Source organism: Carcharodon carcharias, chromosome 3 (assembly GCF_017639515.1).
Source record: "Carcharodon carcharias isolate sCarCar2 chromosome 3, sCarCar2.pri, whole genome shotgun sequence".
Lineage (NCBI taxonomy): Eukaryota > Metazoa > Chordata > Chondrichthyes > Lamniformes > Lamnidae > Carcharodon > Carcharodon carcharias.
In genome coordinates, this window is record NC_054469.1 from 60,250,674 (window position 1) to 60,277,720 (window position 27,047).

The window sequence follows — 27,047 nt, forward strand, 5'->3', positions numbered from 1 at the left end:
TTAACCTTTGTATGAAACCATCCTCCCCTTCTGTTTTTTATCTATTCAATGAGAAATTGTAACCTTAAAAAAAATCAGATACCTACAATTTAGCAGAAGGATATTGTTTTTTACATTGCATAATTAGTCTTATTCTGGAACAAACCAGGCTGTTTTTTTGCTTATTCATTCTTAGGATATGGGTAGCTCTAATAAGATCAGCATGTATTGCCCACCACTAATTGCCAATGAGAAGATGGTGCATGTTTATACATTTGTAAATAGCGGAGGGTCTGACCACCATTTTCTAATCCTCCTTGGATATAGGAGTGATGCTAGAGGACTAGACAGTTGCAAATATAACAGCCCTTTTCTAAAAAGAGAAGGATAAACTAGATATAACTGTCCAGTAAGACTTTTATTGGTGGTGGATAAACTTTTAGAAATCTGGGACAAAATTAGATGGCACCTGGAAATACAAGAATTATTCAATGACAGCCAGCACAAATTTCTTAAAGGCAAATTCTGTTTGACAATTTGATTCAGTTCTTGAATGTAGTGATGGAGAAGGTTGATGAGAGTAGTGTGATTGATATTGTATTCATGAACTTTCAAAAGGAGCTTGATAGAGCTTCAGTGTGCAGATGATGCTTGCGTGTACACTCACTCAGAAACTGAGCTCCAGGTCACTGTCAAATCCTTCACCAAAGCTCGAGAAAATGGCCTTTCACTAAACACCCAGAAAACTAAGGTCCTCTTTCAACCAGCTCCCACAGCATATCACTTCCCTCCCATCGATTAAGATCAACAGCCAGGTTCTGGAAAGTGTGAACTCTTTTATGTACCTTATGCACCACCTCTTGATGAAGGCTGGCATAGATGACAAAATTCAGCCTTCAAAGTGCCAACTCAGCCTTCGGCCAAGTGAGGAAAAGAGTATTTGAGGACCAGGATCTCAAACCTAATACTAAGGCCATGCTTTACCGGACAGCAGTGATCCTGTGCTCCTATATGTTTTGGAGATTTGGACAGCCTACAGTAGGTACTCCAAAGCACTGGAGAAGTACCACCAGTGGTGTTTTCGCAAGATCCTCCAAATCCGGTGCCAAGAGAGGCAGCCCAACAGCAATGTCCTCTCCTGAGCCAAAATGCCCAATGTCAAGGTGCTACTCACTCAAAGTCAGTTCTGCTGGGTGGGACATATCATTCATATTCCTGACACCAGACTCCCAAAGCAACTGTTCTGCCATGACTGAGTTTAGAGTAAGAGACCCACTGGGGAACAGCAGAAATGCTTGAAAGATGTTGTCAAAGCACCCCTGAAGAGATCAAACATCCTTGATGACTCATGGGAGTTCCAAGAACATGACTGAACAAAATGGGGAAGGCTCCTTTGGGAAGGAACTGAACACATTGAAAGACTATGTTGGGAGCACACAGAGGCAGAGTCGGAGAGGACGCACAAACCTCCAAACACCTCATTTACCCAGCCCTTCAAGCACCACCTGCCTCGCATGCAGCAAAATCTGCAGATCACGCATTGGATTTAACAGTCACCTCAGAACCCATCAAACTGGAGTGGAAGCAAGTCACCCTTGACCATGAGGGACTGCCTAAGAAAAGTTAAAAATGCCACATAATAAACTTAGCAAAATTGATGCCCATGAGATTAAAGGGACAGCATGGATATGGAATTGGCTAAGAGACAGAAAGTGTGGTTGATTTTCATGCTGGCAGGAAGTGTACAGTGGTGTCTCCCAGAGATCAATATTTGGATCACAGCACTTGTTAATAATGACCTGGACTTGGGAGTGCAGGGCATAATTTCAAAGTTTGCAGATGACAAATTCTGAGGAGGATGATAGCAGACTTCAGGAGTACATTAACAGAGTGTTGAAATGGGCAGCACATGGCAAATGAAATTTAATGCAGAGAAGTGTGAAGTAATGTATTTTGGAAAGAAGAATGAGGAGAAGCAATATAAACTATGAGGCCATTTTAAAAAGGGATGCAGGAGACACCTGGAGGTTTGCGTACAGAAATCTGAAGGTGCCAGGACGAGTTGATAAGGGTGTTTTATAGGCTTTCTAAACAGAAGCATAGGGTACAGAAGCCAAGAAAGTTACACTTGACCTTTTATAAATCACAGGTTAGGCCTTAGCTGGAGTATTATGTTCAAAGTTCCTTAGACAGCAGTTTCCAAACCCATGACCATTGCCATCTAGAAAGACAAGGGCAGCAGATGCATGGGAACACCACCACTTGGAAGTTACCCACCAAGCCACTCACCATCCTGGGTTAGAAATATATCGCTGTTCCTTCACTGTCGCTGGGTCAAAATCCTGGAACTCCACCCAACCCCCATCCCCACCTCCAACAACAACACTGTGGGTTCACCTACACCACATGGACTGCGGCGGTTCAAGAATGCAATTAAGGATGGGCAATAAATGCCGGCCTAGCCAGCAACACCCACATCCCATGAGTAATTTTTTTTTTTAAATTCTGGATACCACTCTTCAGAAAGGATATCAAGACATTGAAGGTGTAGAGGAAATTTACTAGAATGATGACAGGGATGAGGAGACGAGAAACTAGAATTGTTCTCCTTAGCTGAGAGGTTAGGGAGATTTAATTGAAGCATTAAAAGTCATCAAGAATTTTGATAGAGTAAATAAAGAGAAACTGACCCCATTGGCTGAAGGGTCAGCAAATGGAGAATACAGCAATAAGATAATTGGTAAAAGAGCCAGAGGTGAGCTGAGAATTATTACTTTATGCAGCAATTTATTATGAACATACTAACTGAAAACGTAGTGGAAGATGATTCAGTTGTAACTTTCAAAAGGGAATTGGATGCATACTTAAGAGGGGAGAAATATGCAGGGCTTTAGGGAAGTGGGACTGATTGGTTAGCACTTTCAAAGAGTGTATACAGGCATAATCGGTTGAATGGCCTATTTCTGTGCTGAAAGCTTTGATCATCCTAATTGTAAATATCCTTATTTTAAAAGTTTAGCTCTTACTGCACTAACTACACTTACAACTTTAGTTTTAGATCATTGTAACTTTCTTTTTTGTGGGAGTCTGGACTGAAAGCATCAGGGTTGAGAATCAATTAAGAGGCTTAACCGTGCTCTCGGGTGTGTCAGAAGAAATTTGCAACACAAGTGTGTTACAGGCTCTAGATGCCAGCTGAGCGGTGCTCAAGATATTTGGAATGGACAGATATAGTTTGTCTGTCAGACTGCTTATTGATTAGACCTGTTTTTTCTTCTAATTAATTATTTTCTATTTCCTATTTCACCAATAATATTGTGCACTGCCCCATCAAAACAATTCCAGCCAATTGCATTGCAGGAAAAATAATTTCGCCCAAGGTTCTAACTGAGAAAGTTTTTTGATAACAGTCTTGCTTCAAGTATTACATATTTAGAAGTGTGATTATTGTAGGTTTTAAGGAATTAAAAAAACCCAACTTATCTGAATAAACTTGAAAAACCTGATGTAAAAGTCAGTGTTCAGTAAATTGTCAATACAATTTAAGGAACCTGCCCAGCACTCCAACCCCCTATGTTTCCTTCCAATGCTTGCCTGCACTTCAGTTACATCATACTGCTCTGCTTTCTACATCCTTCTGGATTGTTTTACCTCCATCTCAGTGCTTTGGCCTTCAAAAGTTATACCTCAAAAGTTTTACCAGATGCACTGCTTATGCCACCCCTACTCCATGAGCAAAGCTGAAGAAGATCCGTTTGCATAAATATATAATAAGCAACGTTTTTTTGTATCTTTATTTGGTAGGAAGTTAATGAACATTTAGCATAAGAAATAGGAGCAGGAGTAGATTATACGGCCTGTCGAGCCTGTTCCGACATTCAGTACGATCATGGCTAATCTTGGTCTTCAACACTTTCCCATCTGGTACCTATATCCCTTGATTCCCTCACAGACAAAAATCTTTCTATCTCAGCCTTAAATATACTCAACGATGGAGCATCCACAACCCTTTGGGGTAGAGAATTCCAAAGATTCACAATCCTTTGAGTGAAGAAATTTCCACTCATCTCAGTTCAAAATGATTAGCCCCTCATGCTGAGACTGGCATTGTGCTCTAGATTCCCCAGCTAGGAGAAACAACCCCTCAGTGTCTACCCTATCAAGCCCCTACAGAATCTTGTATGTTTTAATGAGATCACCTCTCATTCTTTTAATCTCCAGAGAATATAGATCCAATTTAATCAGTCTCTCATCACAGGACAACTGTCTCATCCCAGGGACCAATCTAGTGAACTTTGCTGTTCCACTTCCAATACAAGTATATCCTCCCTTCAGCATGGAGACTACACCTGCACACAGTACTCCAGGCGTGGCCTCACAAATTATCATTATCATTAGATGACTGATGTCTGTGACACTACTGTAGTTATCATGGTCTGAATTTACTTGCATTTATTTCAGTTCTGAAGAAGAATCATATTCAACTCAAAACGTTAGCTCTGTTTCTCTCTCCACAGATGCTGCCAGACCTGCTGAGTATTTCCAGCACTTTCTGATTTTATTTGTGAATTTAGTTTATACTAAAATAAGACTGAGAGCAGATTCCTGCCTCTCTCCTATGTTCTTCTCTTAAGATTGTAAATCATATTGGGCGCAGTTCTACATGCACCTGACACAATCCAGTGCTTTATCCAAATGGTCATTCCTCACAAACCTAGACATTAAGTGTTGAAAAGCTATTCACATTTGGGTAAGCCAGATCAGGTCCTCCCTGTTGCAAATTGCACCATGAGTTTCTAGCTAGGACCCCTCAAGAGTAGGAAGCTTGATTGATATTTTCCTCCCTCAAGCCCAGAGGATTCATACTAAATGCACTGCCTCTTTTCTCATGTGATAAATAAATAGTTTCTAATTCTTCAAGGTACATTCATATCATCTTCACAGTTTTGCTTCTAATTATGAGTACCGTTAATGTGATTTTCATTTCCTATAACCTTGCTTTAGTTCCTTGCTCAGCTGAAGATCATGGACTACAGTCTTCTGGTTGGTATTCATGATGTCGAGCGAGCTGAACAGGAAGAAATGGAATTTGAGGATGAAGAAGATGAAGGAGAAAGTGATGGGGCTGGAGCCCATACAACTGGATCGTGTGGAACGCCTCCGGATAGCCCCGGAAATGTACTGAACAGTTCAAGACCATTAGCACCTGGTGAATTTGACCCAACTATTGATGTGTACGCCATAAAAAGCCATGAAAGTAAGTAAATGTTTATATTTTGTACATGTAATATATATGAAATTATAAAGGATACAAGTTGTTTTCAGCGATTATAACAAAATAGTTGTTGGCATTAATGTGTTAATGCAATTTGCACAGAGATTAAGAGTTTGGGTGTCAATGTAATATAAACTAATTTAAATTAACCGTTATGTACTTGTCTGAAAAAAGCATTCAGCCATTTATATAAGAACAATTAAATGCAAATTCTATTTTGATAAATGTGTAACTCATTTTCCCCCAGACTGCACTTCTTCAGATTTTGATTTAACCAGATTATTAATTTCTAAAATAGGTCTATTTTATCATTTGCATATTAACACTAAAATCGCACATGCAGTGATTTTTTTTTTTCATTGATTCCTGTGAGATCGCCTGTGGTGCTGCTTATCGCTCATATAGAATCACAACATAGAATCTACAGTACAGAAAAGGGCCATTGACCCATCAGGTCTATGCCAGCTTTATTCCCTACAGGAGTCTCTACCCACCCTACCCCTGTATCCCCCATTCTATTCTCCCTTATGTCTGCATGAAGCCTCCCCTTAAATGCATCAATGCTATCTAATCCAACCAGCAAGTTCCACATTCTAGTAAATATTTTTTTCCTAAATTCATTACTTCATCTATTAATATTTTAGATTTGTGTCATCTTGTTCTGCACTCTCCACATCCACTTAATTAAGGCCTTATTAATTTTAAAGACCTCTATCTGCAATCCTTTATATATGGGTACTAGTCCCTCTGCTGCCTCCTCCTAGTGAGTATGTGTGTATAATTCATATGGACTGGGCATCTTGTCCTCAGGTTTGGCTCATACATCAAGTGTGTTTCGCATTTCCTTATTTTCTATTTTAACTGTTGTAATATTGCTTGGGACTTTTCCTTCTGCTGTCATTTCCTCTGTTAGCTGCTCCAGTGAAAACTGCGGCAAAGAACCTGTTCAGAATCCCTGATAGTTTTTCAGTATCATTTCCTAAGAGTTTAACTGATGCACTGCAGGAATTCACCAAGGCTCCTTAAACAACACCTTCCAAACCCACAACCACCACCATCTAGAAGGATAAGGGCAGTAGATAAATGGGAACACCACCACCTGGAACTTCCCTTCCAAGCCACTCACCTTCCTGACTTGGAAATGCATCACCGTTCCTTCACAGTTGCTGGCTCAGAATCCTGGAACTGCCCCCACCTCCCCCCTAACAGCACTGTGGGTGTACCTACACCACATGGACTGCAGTGGTTCAAAAAGGTAGCACACCACCACCTTCTCATGGAAAATTAGGGATGGGCAATATATGCTGGCCAGCCCACATCCCTTGAATGAATTTTTTAAAAATCTTGCTTTACCATAGGAACTTGGAGCAGGAGTAGGCCATTTGGCCCCTCAAGCGTGCTCCACCATTTAACTAGATCATGGCTGACCTACCTCAATGCCATCTTCCCGCACTATCCCCACATCCTTGATGTCATTGGTATCTAGAAATCTATCGACCTCTGCTTTTAACACACTCAATGACTGAGCCTCCACAGCGTCTGGGGTAGAGAATTCCAAAGATTCACCACGCCTTGAATGAAGAAATTCCTCCTCATCTCTATCCTAAAGGGCCTATCCCTTATTCTGAGACTGTGACCCCTGGTTCTAGACCCCCAAACCAGGAGAAACATCCTTACTGCATCTACCCTGTTGAGCCCTGTAAGAATTTTCTGTTTCAATGAGATCCCCTCTCATTCTTCTAAATTCTAGAGAATACAGGCCCAGTCTCCTCAGCCTTTCCTCACAGGACAATCCCGCCATCCCCGGGATTAGTCATAGGAACATAGGAGGGGAGTTGGCCATTCAGCCTGTCAAGCCTGCTCCGCCATTCAGTATGATCATGGTTGATCATCCACTTCAATGCCTTTTCCCCACACTATCCCCATATCCCTTTATATCATTGGTATTTAGAAATCTGTCAATCTCTACCTTAAGCATATTCAATGACTGAGCTTCTGCGGCCCTCCAAAGATTCACATCCCTCTGAGTAAAAAAAAAAATTCTCATCAGCTCAGTCCTAAGTGGCTTCCCCTTATTTTGAAATTGTGTCTCCTGGTTCTAGACTCCCCAACCAGGGGAAACATTTTACCTGCATCTACCCTGTCTATCCCTTTCAGTATTTTGTAGGTTTCAATGAGATCACGTCTCATTCTTTGAAACTCTGGAGAATACAGGCCCAGTTTCCCCAACCCCTCTTCATAGGACAGTCCTGCCATCCCAAGAACAAGTCCGGTGAACCTTCATTGCACTGCTTCTATGACAATAATGTCCTTCCTGAGGTTAGGAGACCAAAACTGCACACAGAGCTCCAGGTGCAGCTTAAGCAAGGTTCTATACAATTGAAGCTAAACTTTGCTACTCCTGTACTCAAATCCTCTTGCAATAAAGGCTAACATACCATTAGCCTTCCCTTTTGCTTAGTGCACCTACTTACTTTTCTTTTCATCTTATGCAATCCTTAACTTCCTTTATTAGCCGCAGTTAACTGACTTTGTTTTGGGTTTATTTGCCATGAAGGAATGTAAGCTGTAAACCATGTAAAAATTCTTCTGTATCATCATCATTTAATGTATTTTCCCAATCCACCTCAGCCAATTTACCCCTCATGCCCTCATAGTTTTCTTTGTTCAAATTTGACACCCTGGCTTCAGATTGAACTACCTCACTTTCAAACATAATGTAAAATTCTATCATATAATGGTCACTCATCCCTAAAGGTTCTTTTACAAGATTATTAAATAGCCCTTTTTCATTACATAATACTAGATCTAAAATAGCCTGTTCTCTAGTCAGATCGTCAACATACTGTTCTAGAAAACCAATCCTAACGCACTTCAGATACTCATCCTCCACAGCATTAGTGCTGATTAGGTTTACTCAGTCTATATGCAGATTGAAGTCACCCATGATTACGGTATTACCCCTGTTACGTGCTTCTTTAATCTCCTGATTAATACCATGCTCCACACTACCACTACTGTTTGTGACCTATAAACAACTCCTACCAATGTTTGCTGCCCCTTGCTGTTTCTTAGCTCCACACAAAAAGATTCCACATTTTATTCTTCGGATCCGAGATCCTCCCTTACTAATGTACTGATCACATTCCTTATTACCACCTTTTTCTTTATGCCTGTCCTTCCTAAATATAGAATGTCCTTGAATATTCACTTCCCAACCTTGGTCATCCTGCAGCCACATAATGGCAATTAGATCATACCTATTTATTCTATTTGTCCTTTTAAGTCATCTGACTGGTTGCAAATGCTGTGGGTGTAGTGCCCTTAACTTTGTCTTTTTGACATTATTTGCATTCTAACCTTAGTTGATGCTCGCCTTTGTTTCATCTGCCTTCTAATCACATTTTCTACTTCCTGTTACCAGCAATATTTGCTTCTAATTTGAGCTACCCCTCAGGTTCCCATCTCTCTGATGAATTAATTTAAACCCTCCCCAACAGCACTAGCAGATCTCCCTGCGAGAATATCAGTCCCGGCCCTGTTAAGGTGTAATCCGCCCAGCTCGTACAGATCCCACCTGCCCCAGAATTGGTCCCAATGCCTCAGAAATCTGATGCCCTCCCTCCTACACCAATTCTCCAGTCATGTGTTATTTTGATCCTATTTCTAATCCTGGAAAAACTCAGCAGGTCTAACAGCATCTGTGGAGAGAAAAACAATGATAACGTTTGAGTCCATATGACTCTCCTTCAGATGCTGTTAAACCTGCTGAGTTTTTTCAGGATTAGAAATAGGATCGAAATAACACATGGCTGGAGAACTGGTGTTCAGTGCTCTGAGGAAGAGTCATACAGACTCAAAACGTTAATTCTATTTTCCTCTCCACAGATGCTGTTAGACCTGCTGAGTTTTTCCAGCATTTTCTGTTTTTGTTTCAGATTTCCAGCATCCACAGTATTTGCTTTTACCTATTTCTAATCCACCTGTTTCTTTGCTCACTAGCAAGTGGCACTGGGAATAATCCTGAGATTACTACTCTTGAGGTCCTGCTTTTTAATTTCTTTCCTAAGTCCCTAAAATCTGCTTTCAGGACCTCATCAAGAAGCAAGATAGACTCAGGGGACTCCTTCACTACCTACCTCTGTTAGACTGCCTGGCAGTCACCCATTTCCTCTCTGCCTGTACATTACTAACCTGTGGTGTGACCACTTCCCTAAATGTGTTATCCACATAGTTCTCTGCCTCACAGATGCGCAACAGTGACTTCAGCTGCAAGTTCTGAAACCTGGAGCTCAAGCTTCTGCAGCTGGTGACACTTCCTGCTGATGTGTTCATCTAGGGCACATGGTATGTCTTCCCGCATACTGCAGGATGTACATTCCTCTCGGCCAAGCTGACCTGCCATTCTGTAACTCTAAAAAATATTTGTTACAATTAGAATAAGTAGAATAACTTACCAGTATCTCACCAATCAGCTTCTTCCCCATACCAAAGTAAGAGCCAACCACTGGAGGCTGAATGGATAGAAAAAGAAAGGAGCACCTGGTGGCTCTATCACTTTGCTGTTGATCAAGAGTAGACTGATAGGGTGGTAAGTGGCCAAGTTTGATTTGTCCTGCATTTTATTGTGGAAGGGACATACCTGGACAGTTTCCCACATTGCCGGGTAGATGCCAGTGTCGTGGCTGAACAGCTTAGCTAAGGATGCAACTAATTCTGGAACACAAACCTTCAATGCTATTGCCGGAATATTGTTAGGGTCCATAGCGTTTCTTGATATCACGTAGAATGTATTGAATTGGCTCTGCGATGCTGGGGATCTCAGGAGGAGGCCGAGATGGATCTTCCACTCAGTACTTCTGGCTGAAGGCAGTTGCAAATGCTTCAGCCTTATCTTTTGCACTGATGTGCTGGGTTCCTCCATCATTGAGGATGGGGATGTTTGTGAAGCCTCTTCCACCAGTGAGTTGTTTAATTGTCCACCACCATTCACGACTGGATGATGCAGGACGGCAGAGCTTTGATCTGACCTCCTTTTCTCCCCTTGCCTTGCTTTTTATTGGTTTAGTATTTTCTGCAGTCTTACTTATCATTTTTGCTAGGATCTTGGCCCTAGATGATTCTGATATAGACCGCAACAACTGGTCCAACTCCTCTTCCAAGCTGTTTCCCAACTGCTTTAACATATCCCTTATCCTGGACCCTTAATCACAACTCATGAAGAAACCCTCTAAATGTACCCCCAAGCTCTCAACTTTTGTCTTCTGTTACCCTCCTTGGATTGTGTCCTGCACTTTGGTGCCTTAACTAATATTTTGGCACCTTCACTGCAGCCTTTTTTTCTTACTCCACAGTTAATAAGTAGGTCATACCTGCTGGACATTGCCAAATTCTGCCGATGGTCAAACGTAGCCTGATGGGGTGGTAATTGGCTGGATTGTATTTGTCCTGCTTTTTGTGGACAAATGTCAGCGTTGTAGTTGTACTGGAACAGCTTGGCTAAGGGTGCAGCTAATTCTGGAGCAAAGGTCTTCAGCACTGCGGCTGGAATATTGTCAGGGCCCAAAGGCCTTTGCAGTATCCATTACCTTCAGTTGCTTCTTGATATCACGTGAAGTGAATCGAATTGACTGAAGACTGGCATCAGCCTGGGGACCTCAGAAGTGCACAAATGGATCATCCACTTGGCACTTGTGGCTGAAGATGGTTGCAAATGTTTCAGCCTTGTCTTTTGCATTGACATGCTAGGCTCCGTCATCTTGGAGGATGGGGATGTTATGGAGCCTCTTCCTCCGGTTAGTTGTTTAATTGACTACCATCATTCACGACCAAATGTGACTGGACAGATCTGATCTGTTGATTGTGGGATTGCTTAGCTCCATTGCATAAAAACAAAAAACTGTGGATGCTGGAAATCCAAAACAAAAACAGAATTACCTGGAAAAACTCAGCAGGTCTGGCAGCATCGGCGGAGAAGAAAAGAGTTGACGTTTCGAGTCCTCATGACCCTACGTCGGAACTGTCGAAGGGTCATGAGGACTCGAAACGTCAACTCTTTTCTTCTCCGCCGATGCTGCCAGACCTGCTGAGTTTTTCCAGGTAATTCTGTTTTTGTTTTAACTCCATTGCATGCTGCTTCCACTGACTTTAAAGGAGCTTGCTGTCATAATTGAGTGCACTTATAAACAAGTATCATCACCACCCTCTGTTGTGCCATTGTGACTTGATTGTTTGGATTTGACAGAAGGATTTCGATTGTGATTCTCAGGGTGATACTGTCATTCCTAAGAATCAGCATCTGTTCACTTTTGTCAGATGGCATGAGCATCAGATGCTTCCACATGAGCACAGTAAAGTTTCCTTTACCCCACAAAAGCAATGTTACTGAATCCTAATCTAAGATTCAGTGCATCACTGGACATTTTTACATTTCATGCATCAGTCTTTCACACGACATCAGCAAGATTTGAAATTCCAATATTAATCACTGCCAGATTTTGAGCAGTACTGAATAATGGAACAATATGGAAATGGGTTATGATTGCCTGAGTTCTCTGTGCTGACCCAATAGTTCTGGCTGAGAAGGAGGACTCTTGTCCCGTTCATCTGAATTGTGGTCAAACCCAGATCCTTGAAGCAAAACAATAATACACCAGCATAAAATATCCAATCTCCCTTCGTGATTTGAAATTGGCACATTATGAAGTATTTAATGGGGGTCCGCACGAATAGTGGAACAGTGCAGATGTGTGTACGTTCTACTACACTGGGCAACATGATGCAATTTCAGTTGCATTGGATACCTGGAATGGGAAAGAAGAAAGCACTTGCATTGATTCTGCACCTTTCACAACCTCAAGACATTCCAAAGCACTTTACATTTACTCATCAACAGGATAAAATGTTTAATTTTCCCATTCAGCAATTTTTTATAAAATGCCTTGAGTTGTAAAAATTCCATATAGATTTAGAAATAAGTTTGATAGTTTGCAGGGAATTTGACAAATTAGCTGCAAACCAACAAATTATAGACATGGTTCACCTTAAACTAAATACGTAAATAGATTAACCTGTTTTCACACATTTATGCCTTCAGTTACACAGCTCATCCTTGTTCTTATTCACCCTACAGCTGAAAAGATATACTATTAAATGGTGCACAAAAAATTCACAAGTTCTGTTTTGGATTTTATTGACCTGTTCAGACTTGCACCTTTCTCTGCCTTGAATTATGGTGCAGTAACACCATAACAGTTATAAGCAGCAACAGTGAAAGTATAAATGTTTATCAAGCCTAAAGTTTATAACAGGAAATAAACATGATGCATTGATAACCTTTCATTTCCTTTGAAACCTGCACATTGAGTGACTAAAATAAATTGTGCTAATTTCCTAAGAGTTTTCAATTTCATGTTTTTGTTTTATAAATGATAAACGTTCATTCTTCAAGGCAAAGATGACTATAATCATCATCTAGGGTGTTTAGTAGGGTTCCGGTGTGTACATTGGTGACTGCTTAGGTCGATCAGCGCCCCAGCAGGTTCTGCTGTAAATAGGACCGGATTGAGTTTTGGATGAGTCGATGACTTGGGATTTTGTCCTTTTGCGTTTTCTCCCTGCCCCTGATATAAAATAAATAATTAATTATAACGATATAATGATTTTTAATGGCTGGTTAAAGAATACTTCAAATATTTAAAATTCCACTGTTTGTGTAACCAACTCTTTTATTTCTTTGCATAGATACCTTGGGCTGGATTTAGTACTGGCTGCAAGGTCAAAAGCAAGGGGCAAACCCATCTCAGCAGTTGGGGTGGGTGGGATCCAAGGCCACTTAAGTGTCTCAATGGGACTCCATTGTGTGTGGGCCACCTACAACCATTCCAGCTGCTGAAAAGATGGCATGATGCCGCACCATCTTGCCAGCCTTCCCACCTCCCAGCCCGTCCCAAAGGGCTGGTAAAATCCAGCCTCATGTTCTGATGATCTTAAAAAGAGATGGAAAACCTGGGTAAGGGGGCATTGGTATTTGTGTAAAGTGCATCCTTGTGTATTTCTTGTTAATTTGAAAATATATCCTGTTTGTAGCAGACTGCTTTAATTTACTGATTTTTATTTCCACCCCTCTCCTTCTTTGGAGATCTACTATTTTGGATTTCCACTGACATCTGGAGCCATCCCAGTTATATGCCCCCAGATTAGCATCCAGTTCAAAGCCTGCAGTTTCTGTAGAATGTATGGAAATGTGAAATGGCAACTTTCTATAGGAAGAAAAATAGCTCAATAAATCAAAGTTCTTGCTTACAAGTTAGCTTTCACATTCTTCAATTTAAAAAATAAGATATATATTGGGAAGTAGCTTGTACTGAAAATGTACCGCTCGTTGTTTCTCCTTTTAGTACTTGAAAGACAACACCCACCACTACATGTCCCGTATATGTCAGTTAATGGTGATAATGATTTTAAAATTTTTTTCCACCTTTTTTAATAAATCCATTTGCACATTTTTAATAACATCCTATTCATAAATAGTGCTTTTATTTTATAGACTCCCTGCGGAAGGAGATTTACTTCCTGGGAATTATTGACATTCTAACACATTATGATGCAAAGAAGAAAGCTGCACATGCTGCCAAAACAGTCAAACATGGCGTAAGTAATTTCTACTTTCATATGTTTCCTCACATCTGTTTTGAGGCTTGAGAAAGTTGTTAATCTTTAGTGGGTGCATAAAATCAAGTTGAGTGCAGTTATGTAGCTGGAGTAATTCTAAGTGACTGTACTGGTTATTTAGTACTTTTGAGTGTCAGCTTGGCTCAGCTGGCAGTACTTTTGCCTCTTCAGGCTTGAGACTGTAGGTTCCATTCAGTACGAAAGCATATAAAATACTAAACTCCACTCTGTACTAAAGCATATAAAATACTAAACTCCATTCTGTACTAAAGCATATAAAATGCTAAACTCCACTCAGCACTAAAGCATATAAAATACTAAACTCCACTCTGTACTAAAGCATATAAAATACTAAACTCCACTCAGCACTAAAGCATATAAAATACTAAACTCCACTCTGTACTAAAGCATATAAAATACTAAATTCCACTCTGTACTAAAGCATATAATATACTAAACTCCACTCAGCACTAAAGCATATAAAATACTAAACTCCACTCTGTACTAAAGCATATAATATACTAAACTCCACTCAGCACTAAAGCATATAAAACACTAAACTCCACTCAGCACTAAAACTGACACTACAATGCCATTCTGAAAGAGTGCAGCACTGTCGAACGTTCCATCAATGAGGCAGTAAGCTGAGGCCCCATTTGCCTGTTTGACTGGGAGTAAAAGATCATGCTGTTTGAAGAAGAGCAGAGTGACCTGTTTTGCCTCCTGCCAATGTTCAATTTTGAAGCAACACCATGAAAACAGACTCCATTGTCATTTGTCAAACTTGCTGTTTCTGTGCCTGTTGTGTATCAGATCTGTCTACATACTAGTGACCACATTTCAAAAACTTTCTGCAACTGGTTACTCAATACCTGACCAGATTGCATTTGATACGGACACTAGATGGCTAAAATGGAAAATATTCCAGGAATCAATACTGACATTCCTGACCTTAATGAGAAAAGCATATTGGCATGGGCACAAGTGGGTTTCTTCCTTCCCTTAATTCATAATTAAATTAGACATCATTCACTGGTTACCATCTGACATGTCTCAATCCTGCAATTGGGTCCAGTCATCGGGAAGAACTGAACGGTTAATATTGACCCACCACATATTGCCCTTCTCTTGTGGACAATTGCCTAAGCTTTGCTTGAACCCTTTCTTTCAGCCTTCACAAGGAAATAAGCACTTTTATAAAAGATATTTATCTAAAGTTATACAGAATCCCATTTCAAATCGTTATGTGTTGAAGTCCTATGAATAGTGCGAAATGGAAAATGATGATAAATATATTTTTTGTGTTACAGTCTGGTGCCGAGATCTCCACCGTCAACCCAGAGCAGTACTCAAAGCGCTTTGTGGAATTTATCACCAGTATTTTGACATAGCTTAACATGGATCACACATGCAGGGAATGGGAGGGGTGACAAAAATGTGGGAATGACATGGGCTAAATGAAGTGGCATCTGCAATGTTCGTCTTGCTGAAAGCATTCCCTTCTTTACATCTTCTGAATAAGATGACTGACGGAAAATAGCTTTAACTGCTTCCTGAAACTGCCAGCACAGTACTCACAATTAAGGACTTTATTTTGTGGGAAGAATATAAAATCATCAGAGTGCACTGCTTTAGCAACACTCCAAGACTAGCTGTGATGGAACTTTATTGGAGGAGATACTTTCAATAATAGGAAGAAACTGCATGTTAATTGACATACAGCAATTACTGGTATCAAATTATAAACTGTGGATCGGTTTATCACTTGAACTGAAAGATGCAGAGCAGTATTTGTTTAACTTGCTAATGTTACACTTCCATTAAGCACACTGGCACTCCTCAAGATAGCTTCATGGTTTATTGCTTTTTTTGAAAGGGAGCCTTGACATAATAAAACTGGCAAAGTTCTGTAAATTTATGTTGTGATAAGTTAGTCTTAAATCCCCCACTGTAGGCAGCTTATATTATTTGTAGTTAAAAGTTAAAATTATTTCAAGGAGGAGAATGAACTAAGAAATCAAAATTTTCAGTCACATTCATTCACAGTAATTGGGTGCTTTGAAGCTCTGATAAATTAAATATGTTTTCACAGCACAGAAAAGGTCTGTATTAAGAATCAGGATCTGCCTTATGATTATTTAACATGGTTTTGGGCAACATTTTACTACTTATCCAACTTTTATTTGAAAAAATTGAGTAAGATTTGAAGACTCCTTGGTCACTTTTATACACAGCAGATCCCATTGTATTAGTAATGTGGAATACAGTATGAAAGGTAAAACTGCATTGGTAGCACTTCAGATCACCAATCATAAAACCTTGCGCAGATTCATTTAATAATTTCATTCATCTCAATGTAAAAACTTGTTTTTATTTTTAATTCCCACCGTTACTAGTGTTTACAAGAGAAGTGTCTGATGTGTCACATTGTGAGCAGCTTTTTCATAATAATATGGATTCAAATAAAGCGTCCTTCGAAAAAGTCTATGTCCACCATGGTATAAGTGGGTTCTGAAGGCTCTGACACCTAAATTAAATGTGGAATGCTTCAATTATTCATTATACCTTCCATATAGAGGAATAAATTAAGACTGTCTGAACACAACAGTAATATTTCAGAATTCACAGTTGCCTTTTTAGTTTCTGCAGCATTGTTTTTAGGTATTATGTAAATATGTAAGAAATGGTTGCCTGAAACTATGATCATCTTTGTTATTTTAAGCATGAATTGATCTTTTCTGTACAACTTCCACTATCTCTAATTATACAGATTATGCCTTGTTAAATAAAAACATGCTTAATATCTTCAAAGATTACACTGTGCAACAGGTGTGCCTTTTTCCTAAGTGTATCATTGAAATTGCTGTTAAGACTATATCCGTTTCATTGCTGTGCCCTCCCCAGACGTTTTGGAACTTAAGCAAGCAAAGGAGTGCCAGAATGCCTTTTCCTATTAAAAATGTGTCAATGCTGTTTGGACTGCAATTTTTTTAAATGCTTCACATTAGGTAGCAATTACCTAGATTGTACTAGGATTCTAGTGAGTATTAGCATCTTCAGTGGCCAAAGGCAATATCATCAATGTGTCTATGTAATAATTTAACATGGTTTTGTTACTCTTGGTATAGTGATGTTAACACTGTAATGTAAATGTACAGTTATATATTTTACGTATTTAAAAAAAAATAATTTTTTTCCATAATCATTGTGCCGGTCATTTTCATTTCAAGTTTTCTGTAAGATGCTGTAGTTTCCATTAATAATAGAACTACAAGAAACAAGCCCATGTGGGAAAAAGAGGTACGCGTACAAACAATATATTTGGGCAAAAATTCCCCCCTGTGGTTCATCTGTGTATTTTAAATGCTTCTGGCAGCTTAAAATATAATGCACAATGTTTTGTCTTTATTAGTCATTCATGTAAATAATTTTTTTTGTTTGTGAGGCAACTTCATAAAATATGTACTAGTGCTGCATTCTACACACTCCATACCTGAGCTTTGCTTTATGAAATAAAGCACCTTGTTGTCTCAAAACGTTTCTTGCATTAATGGTGTTATTTTCATACTGGTGGCGAGAATAACTGCAGTTCCCTATTCTTAACATTTACTGAACATTTTGGGAAAAATAGAACTGATGCCAAGAAGCCGTTAGAGCTGTTATCCAGTCACTACATAAATCGCCTTGCAGCAATTGAATGCCCCTTTGTCAATGTGTGGACGGAGAATGGTAGTAAAGCAAGTAATGGATGCCTTTCTTCCAGAATAGGTATCACCTCGACCATGCAATAGTCTTTGCAACTGATCTGGGTCCTTAGATATGTTGCCATTGAGGAAAAGAAAAATGAAGAGCATTCCAGCACTCTACATTGTTTGGGGGAATACCAAGATCCTTTTCCTCTACAAACAAATAATTATTATTCTTTCTTACCCTCCACATCTCTTAGGGATCACCCTATTTACCAACAGGGGGAGTTATCGTCCCTTTGTTTCTATAGGCTCCCTGAAGTGGTGTAAAAGTCACACTAATGAACCTATTCTCAAAGTTTTTTTTACACTCTTTCAATTACAGGGAACATCGTTCTTTTAGTAAAAAAAATTGTTTCTGATTTGTATTTAGTATCAATTAGAGTTAAATCGACTTCTATTTTGGACAAAAGGTCTGTAGTTCTATAGTGAAATATTTTATTTTCTGTTGAAAATTCTACTCTGATTAATGCACCCCAGTGCCCAGTAACACAATTTCCTCAGACACTATCAACATTCTGGAGTTACTCTTCAGCAGAGAGCAGTAATCCAAAATGTCTTTGGCTGCAATTCTACTCTCAGAAGTGAAGGAAGCTGATGAAGATGTCTAGCCTTGATGATTGATTTAGAATATATAAGCACATATTTTCTTCCACATAACAAACAGCCCCGTCTTGCAGAAAGGGATTCTTGCAATAATGTAAGAGTGATTCCGAAGCTGATAAGACAATTATGGTCATTTTTCACAGCTAAAGGACATACCAGCAAGCAGGATATTTATGTTCCTCTTAATTTAAACCTGAAAGCTTGTTTTCTGAAAGGTCACTACCAACAGAAACTGATGTAATGGAAAAGTAGCAAGGATGTGTGTTGCCTGCAGGAAGTGTGTGTGGACACAGTAAACCTGTCTCAACAAGCTGTCCCTTCTAGAAATCAGTAAATACCAAAAAGTTCTATTTAAGCGTCAGGCCTTTGCAATATATTATTAGATGCAATATAAAATTGTCATTTTGGTGAATAGTGATGCTTATTAACCATAGATATAATGTTGATGGTTCTATAATTTTATCCTTTATTAGAAATTTGTAATTTAAAATGCACATTTCCAGAAAAATACTCATTTCTGTCCACCATGTAACATGCATTATCTGATTTGCTTCAGCTATGATCAATAATAGTTGTTCTCCCAGTGCTAATTTTGTACTGCAATAGCTTTAATGTTAGAATACTAGAAGGATTTCTTTTATTCTAGTTAATTTGTAAAGTACTTTTTAAAGATTAATATAGATAGTGTCCCACCCCTCAGTGACTATTGTTCAGATACTGCCATAGTTCAAATCACATTTACAAGGAGCTATGTGCCCTGATAAATGTCACTGGCAAAAGAAAATTACCAAAAAGGGAAGCAACTCACCCCTCAACTTATATATATGTAGTATAACACAGTTCATAGTGTATCTTAAGGGCATATAACACATTTGTGGATGAAATATTAGTGTAAACAGTTTATAAATTGCAGTTATGATTTATGATGTTAACTTGACCCTTGATACATTTGACAGTTACATATTTCAGCCTATGTTATTTTAAAAATGCTTCTGCTAACACGTACTAGAAGCATTGTAATGCTAGCGTGACACACCACAGTGCGGAAAATGTCCCATTGCATCAGCACAGATACTGGGAGGTAAGGTTTCATCTGTGCATCATCTGGAACAAAACAGAACAAGAGTGATCTTCTCCCAGCGCTTGTACTGAAAGTCAAGGGATCACAATAATTGCCCAACTATTTTATCTCCCTTTCCCCTCTTCTGAAACACTCAATATTTGAATCTTCAAATTATCAATTAATACAAGATAGTTTTAGAGCCATGTCTGTAGAGAACACCAGAAGCTGCTCTCAAGTTAATATGGACTGCTCAGGACTTTATCTTATCTGTTATTCCTGTGGTATGATTCTAAACATCGTGGTTAGATTTTAGTGAAACACTGTGATGACAGAAATAACTTAGCTACTTTTTGCTGTTTGTGACCTGTTTTCCTAGAGCTAGAGGAATTTTACTGAGAAGGTTGTTGACTTTAGTTAGTCATTTCAATGCTGTAGAAGAGGTACAAACCTGAGTACAGAGATTAAAACAGGGAGTTTGGGAGAGATGGGCACAGATCTAGGAGACAACAACACATTCAAGAACCTTAGAGAGGAAAGGGAGCTGCAGATGGCATGATTGCAAACACGGGGGGGGTCTTTTCCCATACGTTTTAAATTGTTTTGTTTATCAAATATTTATCCATTTCCCTTTAAAAATTGATTATGGTTCAGTTTCTACCACCAATTCTGTTATGCTATTCCATGTATTCAATATTCTCTGGGTAAAAAAATTCTCCTGAGCTGTTCCTTTCACTTTTGATTATCCTAAGCTATGTCCTCTAGTTACCAACACACTAACCAGTGGAAGCAGTCTTTCAATATTTCCATAACAATATCCATTTAAACTTTGCTATCAGATCTCTATTTAAATTGTTCTAAGTCAGGCAAAACAATTCCAGTTTCTCCTCATATCTATACCCATACATCCCTTGCATAGTGAATCTCTTCTGAACTCTCTGCATGATCTTGACACGTTTCCTGAACCAGAATGCAGACTAAACAGCCAATTACTTTGAAGAATTCTCATATGCAGCACTCCAGGAAGTAATAAGCAGGTTTTCTTATTCACTTTTTAGATTTTTACAAAAAGTGAAATAGAGATAGTTGTAGATTCATAAACATAGAGCAGGAAGCTATCCAGCCCAATGGGTCCATGCAAACTGTAAAGCAATCAAGTGAATCTTATTCTCCAACACTAAACCTCATAACCTTCCAAGTTCAGCTAATTTTCTTCTGAAATTATTGATCATTTCCATTTGCACCATTCTCCTAGGTTCCAGGTCATCACCACTCACTGCATAAAAAAAGTTGTTCTTCTCATCTCCCTGTGTCTTTTGTCCAAAATCTTAAATCTGTGTCCCCAGGTCCTTGTATCATCAATTAATGGGGACAGCTTTCATTTGTCTACCTTATCTAAACCTGCCACAATCTTGCACACGTCCATCAAATTTTCTTTAACCTCCATTGCTCCAACAACATCAACTTAAATTTATATAACACCTTTCATAAAACGCCCCAAAGTGTTTCACAGAAGCATTACAGAACCAAGTATCACACTGAACCATGTAAGGAGATATGTCAGCTGACCAAAAGCTTGGTAAAGGAGGTAGGTTTTAAGGAGAGTCTTAAAGGATGACAGTGAGGTGGAGAGGTGTAGGGAGGGTATTCCAGAGCTTAGGGCCTAGGCAACTGAAGGCACAGCCACCAATGGCAGAGCAATCAAAATCAGGGTTGCTCAAGAGGCCAGAATTAGAGGAATGTAGATATCGTAGATTGTTGTGGCACTGGAGAGATTGTAGAGATAGGGAGGGGCAAGGCCATGGAATAATTAGAAAACAAGGATGAGAATTTAAAAATAGAGATATTGTGTGTGTGGAGGCCAATAAAGGGCAATGAATACAGAGGCGATGGGTGATGGTGCTTGGTGCAATTTGAGACACTGGTAACCGAGTTTTGGATGACCTCGGTAAAATATGGCAGACCAGACAGAAGTTCATTGGAAATTCACTGGAGGAGTTCCTCAGAATAGTGTCCTAGGCCCAACTGTCTTCAGCTGCTTCATCAATGAACTTCCTTCCATCATAAAGTCAGAAGTGGGGTTGTTCAGCACCATTCACGACTCAGGTACTGAAGCAGTCTATGTCCAACTGCGGCAAGACTTGGACAATATCCAGGCTTTGCCTGACAAGTGGCAAGCGATGACTATTTCCAACAAGAGAGAATCTAACCATTGCCCCTTGATATTCAATGGCATTATCATTGCTGAATCCCCCACTATCAACATCCTGGTGGTTACAATTGACCAGAAACGCAAATGATAAATACTGTGGCTACAAGAGCAGGTCAGAGGCTAGGAATCCTGCGGCAAGTAACTCACGTCATGACTCCCCTTAGGCTGTCCACTATCTACATGGCACAAGTCAGGAATGTGATGGAACACTCCCCACTTGTCTGGTTGAGTGCAGCTCCAACAACACTCAAGAAGCTTGACACCATCCAGGAAAAAGCAGCCCGCTTGATTGGTACCACATCCACTAACATTCACTCCCTGCACCACTGACAAACAGTAGCTGCAGTGTGTACCATCTACAAGATTTCATCCCAGTTGTTTCCGGAGGGAATTCACCAAGGCTCCTTCGACAGCACCTTCCAAACCCACGGCCGCTACCATCTAGAAGGACAAGGACAGCAGATACATGGGAACATCGCCACCTGGAAGTTCCACTCCAAGCCACTCACCATCCTGAGTTGGAAATATATTGCCATTCCTTCACTGTCGCTGGGTGAAAGTCCTGGAACTCCCTGCCTAACAGCACTGTGGATGTACCTATACCACAGGGACTGCAGAGGTTGAAGAAGGCAGCCCACCACCACCTTCTCCAGGGCAATTAGGGATGGGCAATAAATGCCAGCCTAGCCAGCAATGCTCACACCCCATAAATGAATTTTTTAAAATTCAAGCCTAGAGCTAATGAAAGCATGAATGAGGGCTTTGGATAAACTGAGACAGGGGTGGTCAGGTAATGTTACAGAAGTGGAAGTAGGTGGGCCAGAATTCTATGTTGAATGAGCGGGCACACGCCAGATTCATAATCACGTCAAATAGCGTGAGAAGATGCCGGGTGCATGTCCTGAAGTCATCCTGCTCGCAAACAGCATTACGGTCAGCGGGCACAAGCGAGAGTCAGAAGCATGCCTGCTGACAATTAAGTAGGCAATTAAGCCCATTAAGGAGGTAAGTAGTAGAGATTTTGCGTGGCCCATGGGCTTTTACAGTTGGCGCCAATCAGCCAAGTGACTTTCATGTTTTCGCACTAAGCTCCAGGACAGGATGAAATAAAATAAAAGAAGACGTCTGAAGGTTACATGTTATGAGTTCTGCTGTCAGTTGCTTAAATTTGCATTACAGAGAGAGCTCGCAGCATTTCTCCTGTGCAAGTTTCATGGGAACAATACTGCAGCTCCCCAAGGCAGCTCCACAGCATTGATCAGTCTTCAGGAGCTCGTTGGAAATGCCTGCCCACACCCTCACTTCTTACAGCACTTGCCCTCTTCCTGCCAAACCCCTCTCCACCTGCAGCGCTGTGCCTCTCTGAGCGCACGTTTCACACTGGCTGCCAGTTAATTGGCTAGCCAGCGTGAAATTGCATTCAGGCGGAAGCACATATCACAGCCGCTTCCAGATCTGCCAATCAAGCATGCCTGACGAGCACAAAATTCAGGCCTTAGTGGTCTTAGTGATGATAGTTGGTCAGAAGTTAATCTCAGTGTCAAATGTGACACTAAGATTGCAAACTGGTTTAATCTCAGACTATTGCCAAGAGTCTGTAACTAGAGAGTGGAGTTTGGAGTGGGGGCTGAAAACAATGGCTTCAGTCTTCACAAAATTTAACTGGAGGAAATTTCTGCTCGTTCAGAACTGGATGTTGGATAAGCAGTCTGATAATTAACAACATTGGAGAAGTTGAGAGGTGGTAGTGAAGTTGGCATTAATGTACATGTGAAAACTAATGCTTTGCTATTGGAGAACAACCCCAGCTTTTGCACCCTAACCTTGTGGCTAAAACCCCTTATCCCTGGAACCATCCTGGTAAATCTCCTCTGCACCGTTTCAAGAACCCTCACATCCTTCATAAAGTGTTCTGACTAGAATTGGACACAACCTTCTAGTTGTGGCCCAACCAGAGCTTAATAAATGTTCAGCATTACTTCCCTGCTTTTATGCCCTTCTATTTACACCTCTGTTTATGAAGCCCAAAATCCCATCTATGGAGCATAAGTGTCTGGTACCTATCGGGTTGATGTGGGACTGAGTACAGTACCAACCACACAGTGATGTAAGAAGGCACATGAAGCATACAGGGGGTCAGTGTGGTGTTGAGCATGGGTATGTACAGGCCTAAGCATGAAGACAGCTCCTAGCTTGTACTCTTTGATGTACATGTGTAAATAGTTCTAGTAGTTAATTAAAAATTTATAGTTAATCTACAGAAGACTACAGAGACTTCGTTAAGACATACTGATCTGTAACCGTACCCTCCCAACATGGTGTCAGCAAGGGGATTAAAACCCAGAACCTTGCTAAAATGCAGAGACAAACCAAAATGCTAGAAGACTGAGGAAAAATCCAAAAAACATTATGACCTGAAAAAAGCTTCAGAAGCAGAAGTGCAGAGGAAAATTTGCCAGGAGAAAGCTCCAAAGAAAGGCTTGGAAGCTGGAGGCTGAAATTTAAAATTCCTCACTGCAGCAGAAGACCTGGAAGCCCAGAGTGCAGGGGTGAGCTAATTCTTTTAAATTTCCAGGCTGTGGCAAGTCCTGAGATATCTTTAAAGTATTCCCGTGTCAGAAGTGCTGTTTGAAAGAAATCCGTTGCCAAAACCCAGTCCCCGAGTTGAAGCCTGAAAATGTGGTGTCCAAAAACCTTGTGAAAGAAACAAATGAGCTAAACATTTCAAAAACGTCACGATTGTCCAGCTCAGTAAAAAGAAACAAGCAGAAGCTCCAATTCCACTGACCTGACGGTTTAAAAAGTAAACCACTGAGCAAAAGAAGTCTGCAGGCAGCCATTGTTAAAAGACTTTTCCAAGAAGAATCACTATTGTGCTGAGCCTGCCATAACCGGCAAGCCTGGAAAGTCCCTTTGTCTCCAAGTGAATGGCAACACCATCTTGAAATTCAGAAAGCTCTTAAAGCTGCACATACACTTTTAGAAATTTTTAACAAGGATCACAGTTCCACACTTCCAGGCCAGTTGGGATTGATCCAAGGCCTGGACCAATCACAATATCAGGGTCTTTGGAGGAAAAGATTGTTAAGATACCATGTTGCTTCAGTTTTTATTTTGTTCATTCACGGGATGTGGGCTTCACCGGCTGGGCCAGCATTTATTGCCCATCCTTAATTGCCCTTGAGAAGGTGGTGGTGAGCTGCCTTCTTGAACCGCTGCAGTCCATGCGGTGTAGGTATACCCACTGTGCTGTTAGGAAGGAAGTTCCAGGATTTTGCCCCAGTGACAGTGAAGGAACGGCGATATATTTCCAAGTCAGGAGGGTGAGTGACTTGGAGGGGAACTTCCAGGTGGTGGTGTTCCCATCTATCTGCTGCCTTGTCCTTCTAGGTGGTGGCCATGGGTTTGGAAGGTGCTGTCTAAGGAGCCTTGGTGAATTCGTGCAGTGCATCTTGTAGATGGTACACACTGCTGCTACTGTGCGTCGGTGGTGGAGGGAGTGAATGTTTGTGTATGTGGTGCCAATCAAACAGACTGCTTTGTCCTGGATGGTGTCAAGCTTTTTCAATGATGTAGGAGCTGCACTCATCCAGGCAAGTGCAGAGTATTCCATCTCACTCCTGACTTGTGCCTTGTGGATGGTGGACAGGCTTTGGGGAGTCAGGAGGTGAGTTACGCATCACACAATTCCTAGCCTCTAATCTGCTCTTGTAGCCACAGTATTTATATGGCTAGTCCAGTTCAGTTTCTGGTCAATGGTAACTCCCAGGACGTTGATAGAGGGGGATTTAGTGATGGTAATGCCATTGAACATCAAGGGATGATGGTTGGATTCTCTCTTGTTGAAAATGGTCATTGCCTGACACTTGTGTGGCGCAAATGTTAATTGCCACTTGTCAGCCCAAGCCTGGATATTGTCCAGGTCTTGCTGCATTTGGACATGGACTGCTTCAGTATCTGAAGTGTCATGAATGGTGCTGAACATTGTGCAATCATCAGTGAACATCCCCACTTTTGACATTATGATGGAAAGAAGATCATTGATGAAGCAGCTGAAGATGGCTGGGCTGAGGACACTACCTTGAGGAACTCCTGCTGTAATGTCCTGGAGCTGAGATGACTGACCTCCAATCATCTTCCTTTGGGCTAGGCATGACTCCAACCAGCGGAGAGTTTTCCCCCTGATTCCCATTGACTCCAGTTTTGCTAGGGCTCCTTGATGCCACATTGGTCAAATGCTGCCTTGATGTCAAGGGCAGTCACTCTTACCTCACCTTGGGTGTTCAGCTCTTTTGTCCATGTTTGAACCAAGGCTGTAATGAGGTCAGGTGCTGAGTGGCCCTGGCGGAACCCAAACTGGGCATCAGTGAGTAGGTTATTGCTAAACAAGTGCCACTTGATAGTACTGTTGATGACCCCTTCCATTACTTTATGGATGATGGAGAGTAGACTGATGGGGTGGTAATTGGCTGGGTTGGATTTGTCCTGCTTTTTGTGTGCAGGAAATGCCTGGGCAATTTTCCACATAGCCAGGTAGATGCCAGTGTTGTAACTGTACTGGAACAGCTTGGCTAGGGACGCAGCAAGTTCTGGAGCATAAGTCTTCAGTACTATTGCCGGAATGTTGTCAGGGCCCATAGCCTTTGCAGTATCCAGTACCTTCAGCCGTTTCTTGATATCACGTGGAGTGAACTGAATTGGCTGAAGACTGGCATCTGATGCTGGGGACCTCCGGAGGAGGCCAAGATGGATCATCCACTCGACACTTCTGGCTGAAGATTGTTGTGAATGCTTCAGCCTTGTCTTTTGCACTGCAGTGCTGGACTCCTCCATCATTGAGGATGGGGATATTTGTGGAGCTACCTCCTTCGGTGAGCTGTTTAATTGTCCAGCACCATTTATGGCTGGATGTGGCAGGATTGCAAAGCTTAGATCTGATCCATTGGTTCTGGGGTTGCTTAGCCCAGTCTATCACTTGCTACTTACGCTATTTGGCACATAATTAGTCCTGTGTTTTCGCTTCACCAGGTTGGCGCCTCATTTTTAGGTATGCCTGGTGTGCCCCTGGCATTCCCTCCTGCACTCTTCATTGAACCAGGGTTGATCCCCTGGTTTGATGGTAATGGTAGAGTGGGGGATATGCCGAGCCATGAGGTTACAGATTGTTCGAGTACAGTTCTGCTGCTGCTGATGGCCCACAGCTCCTCATGGATGCCCAGTTTTGAGTTGCTAGATCTGTTCGAAATCTATCCCATTTAGCACTGTGGTAGTGCCACACAACACGATGGAGGGTATCCTCAATGTGAAGACGGGACTTCGTCTCCACAATGACTGTATGGTGGTCACTCCTACTGATACTTTTATGGACAGATGCATCTGCGGCAGGCAGGTCGGTGAGGATGAGGTCAAGTATGTTTTATCCCTCTTGTTGGTTCCCTCACCACCTGCCGCAGACCCAGTCTAGCAGCTATGTCATTTAGGACTTGGCCAGCTCGG

General features: G+C 41.0%; 1 protein-coding gene across 2 annotated transcripts in view; it reads left to right on the forward strand.

Moving 5' to 3' along the window:
• The window catches only part of LOC121276318 (phosphatidylinositol 5-phosphate 4-kinase type-2 alpha), a 232,929-nt gene extending 215,466 nt beyond the window's left edge, over positions 1–17,463 (forward strand). For both annotated transcript variants that reach the window (XM_041184586.1, XM_041184587.1), the window contains exons 8-10: positions 4,984–5,236; positions 13,803–13,906; positions 15,238–17,463. In XM_041184586.1, the coding sequence (XP_041040520.1) occupies positions 4,984–5,236; positions 13,803–13,906; positions 15,238–15,318 (438 nt within the window). In that variant the 3' untranslated portion in view covers positions 15,319–17,463. The remainder of the gene's footprint in view (positions 1–4,983; positions 5,237–13,802; positions 13,907–15,237) is intronic.
• Positions 17,464–27,047: the final 9,584 nt, after the last annotated feature.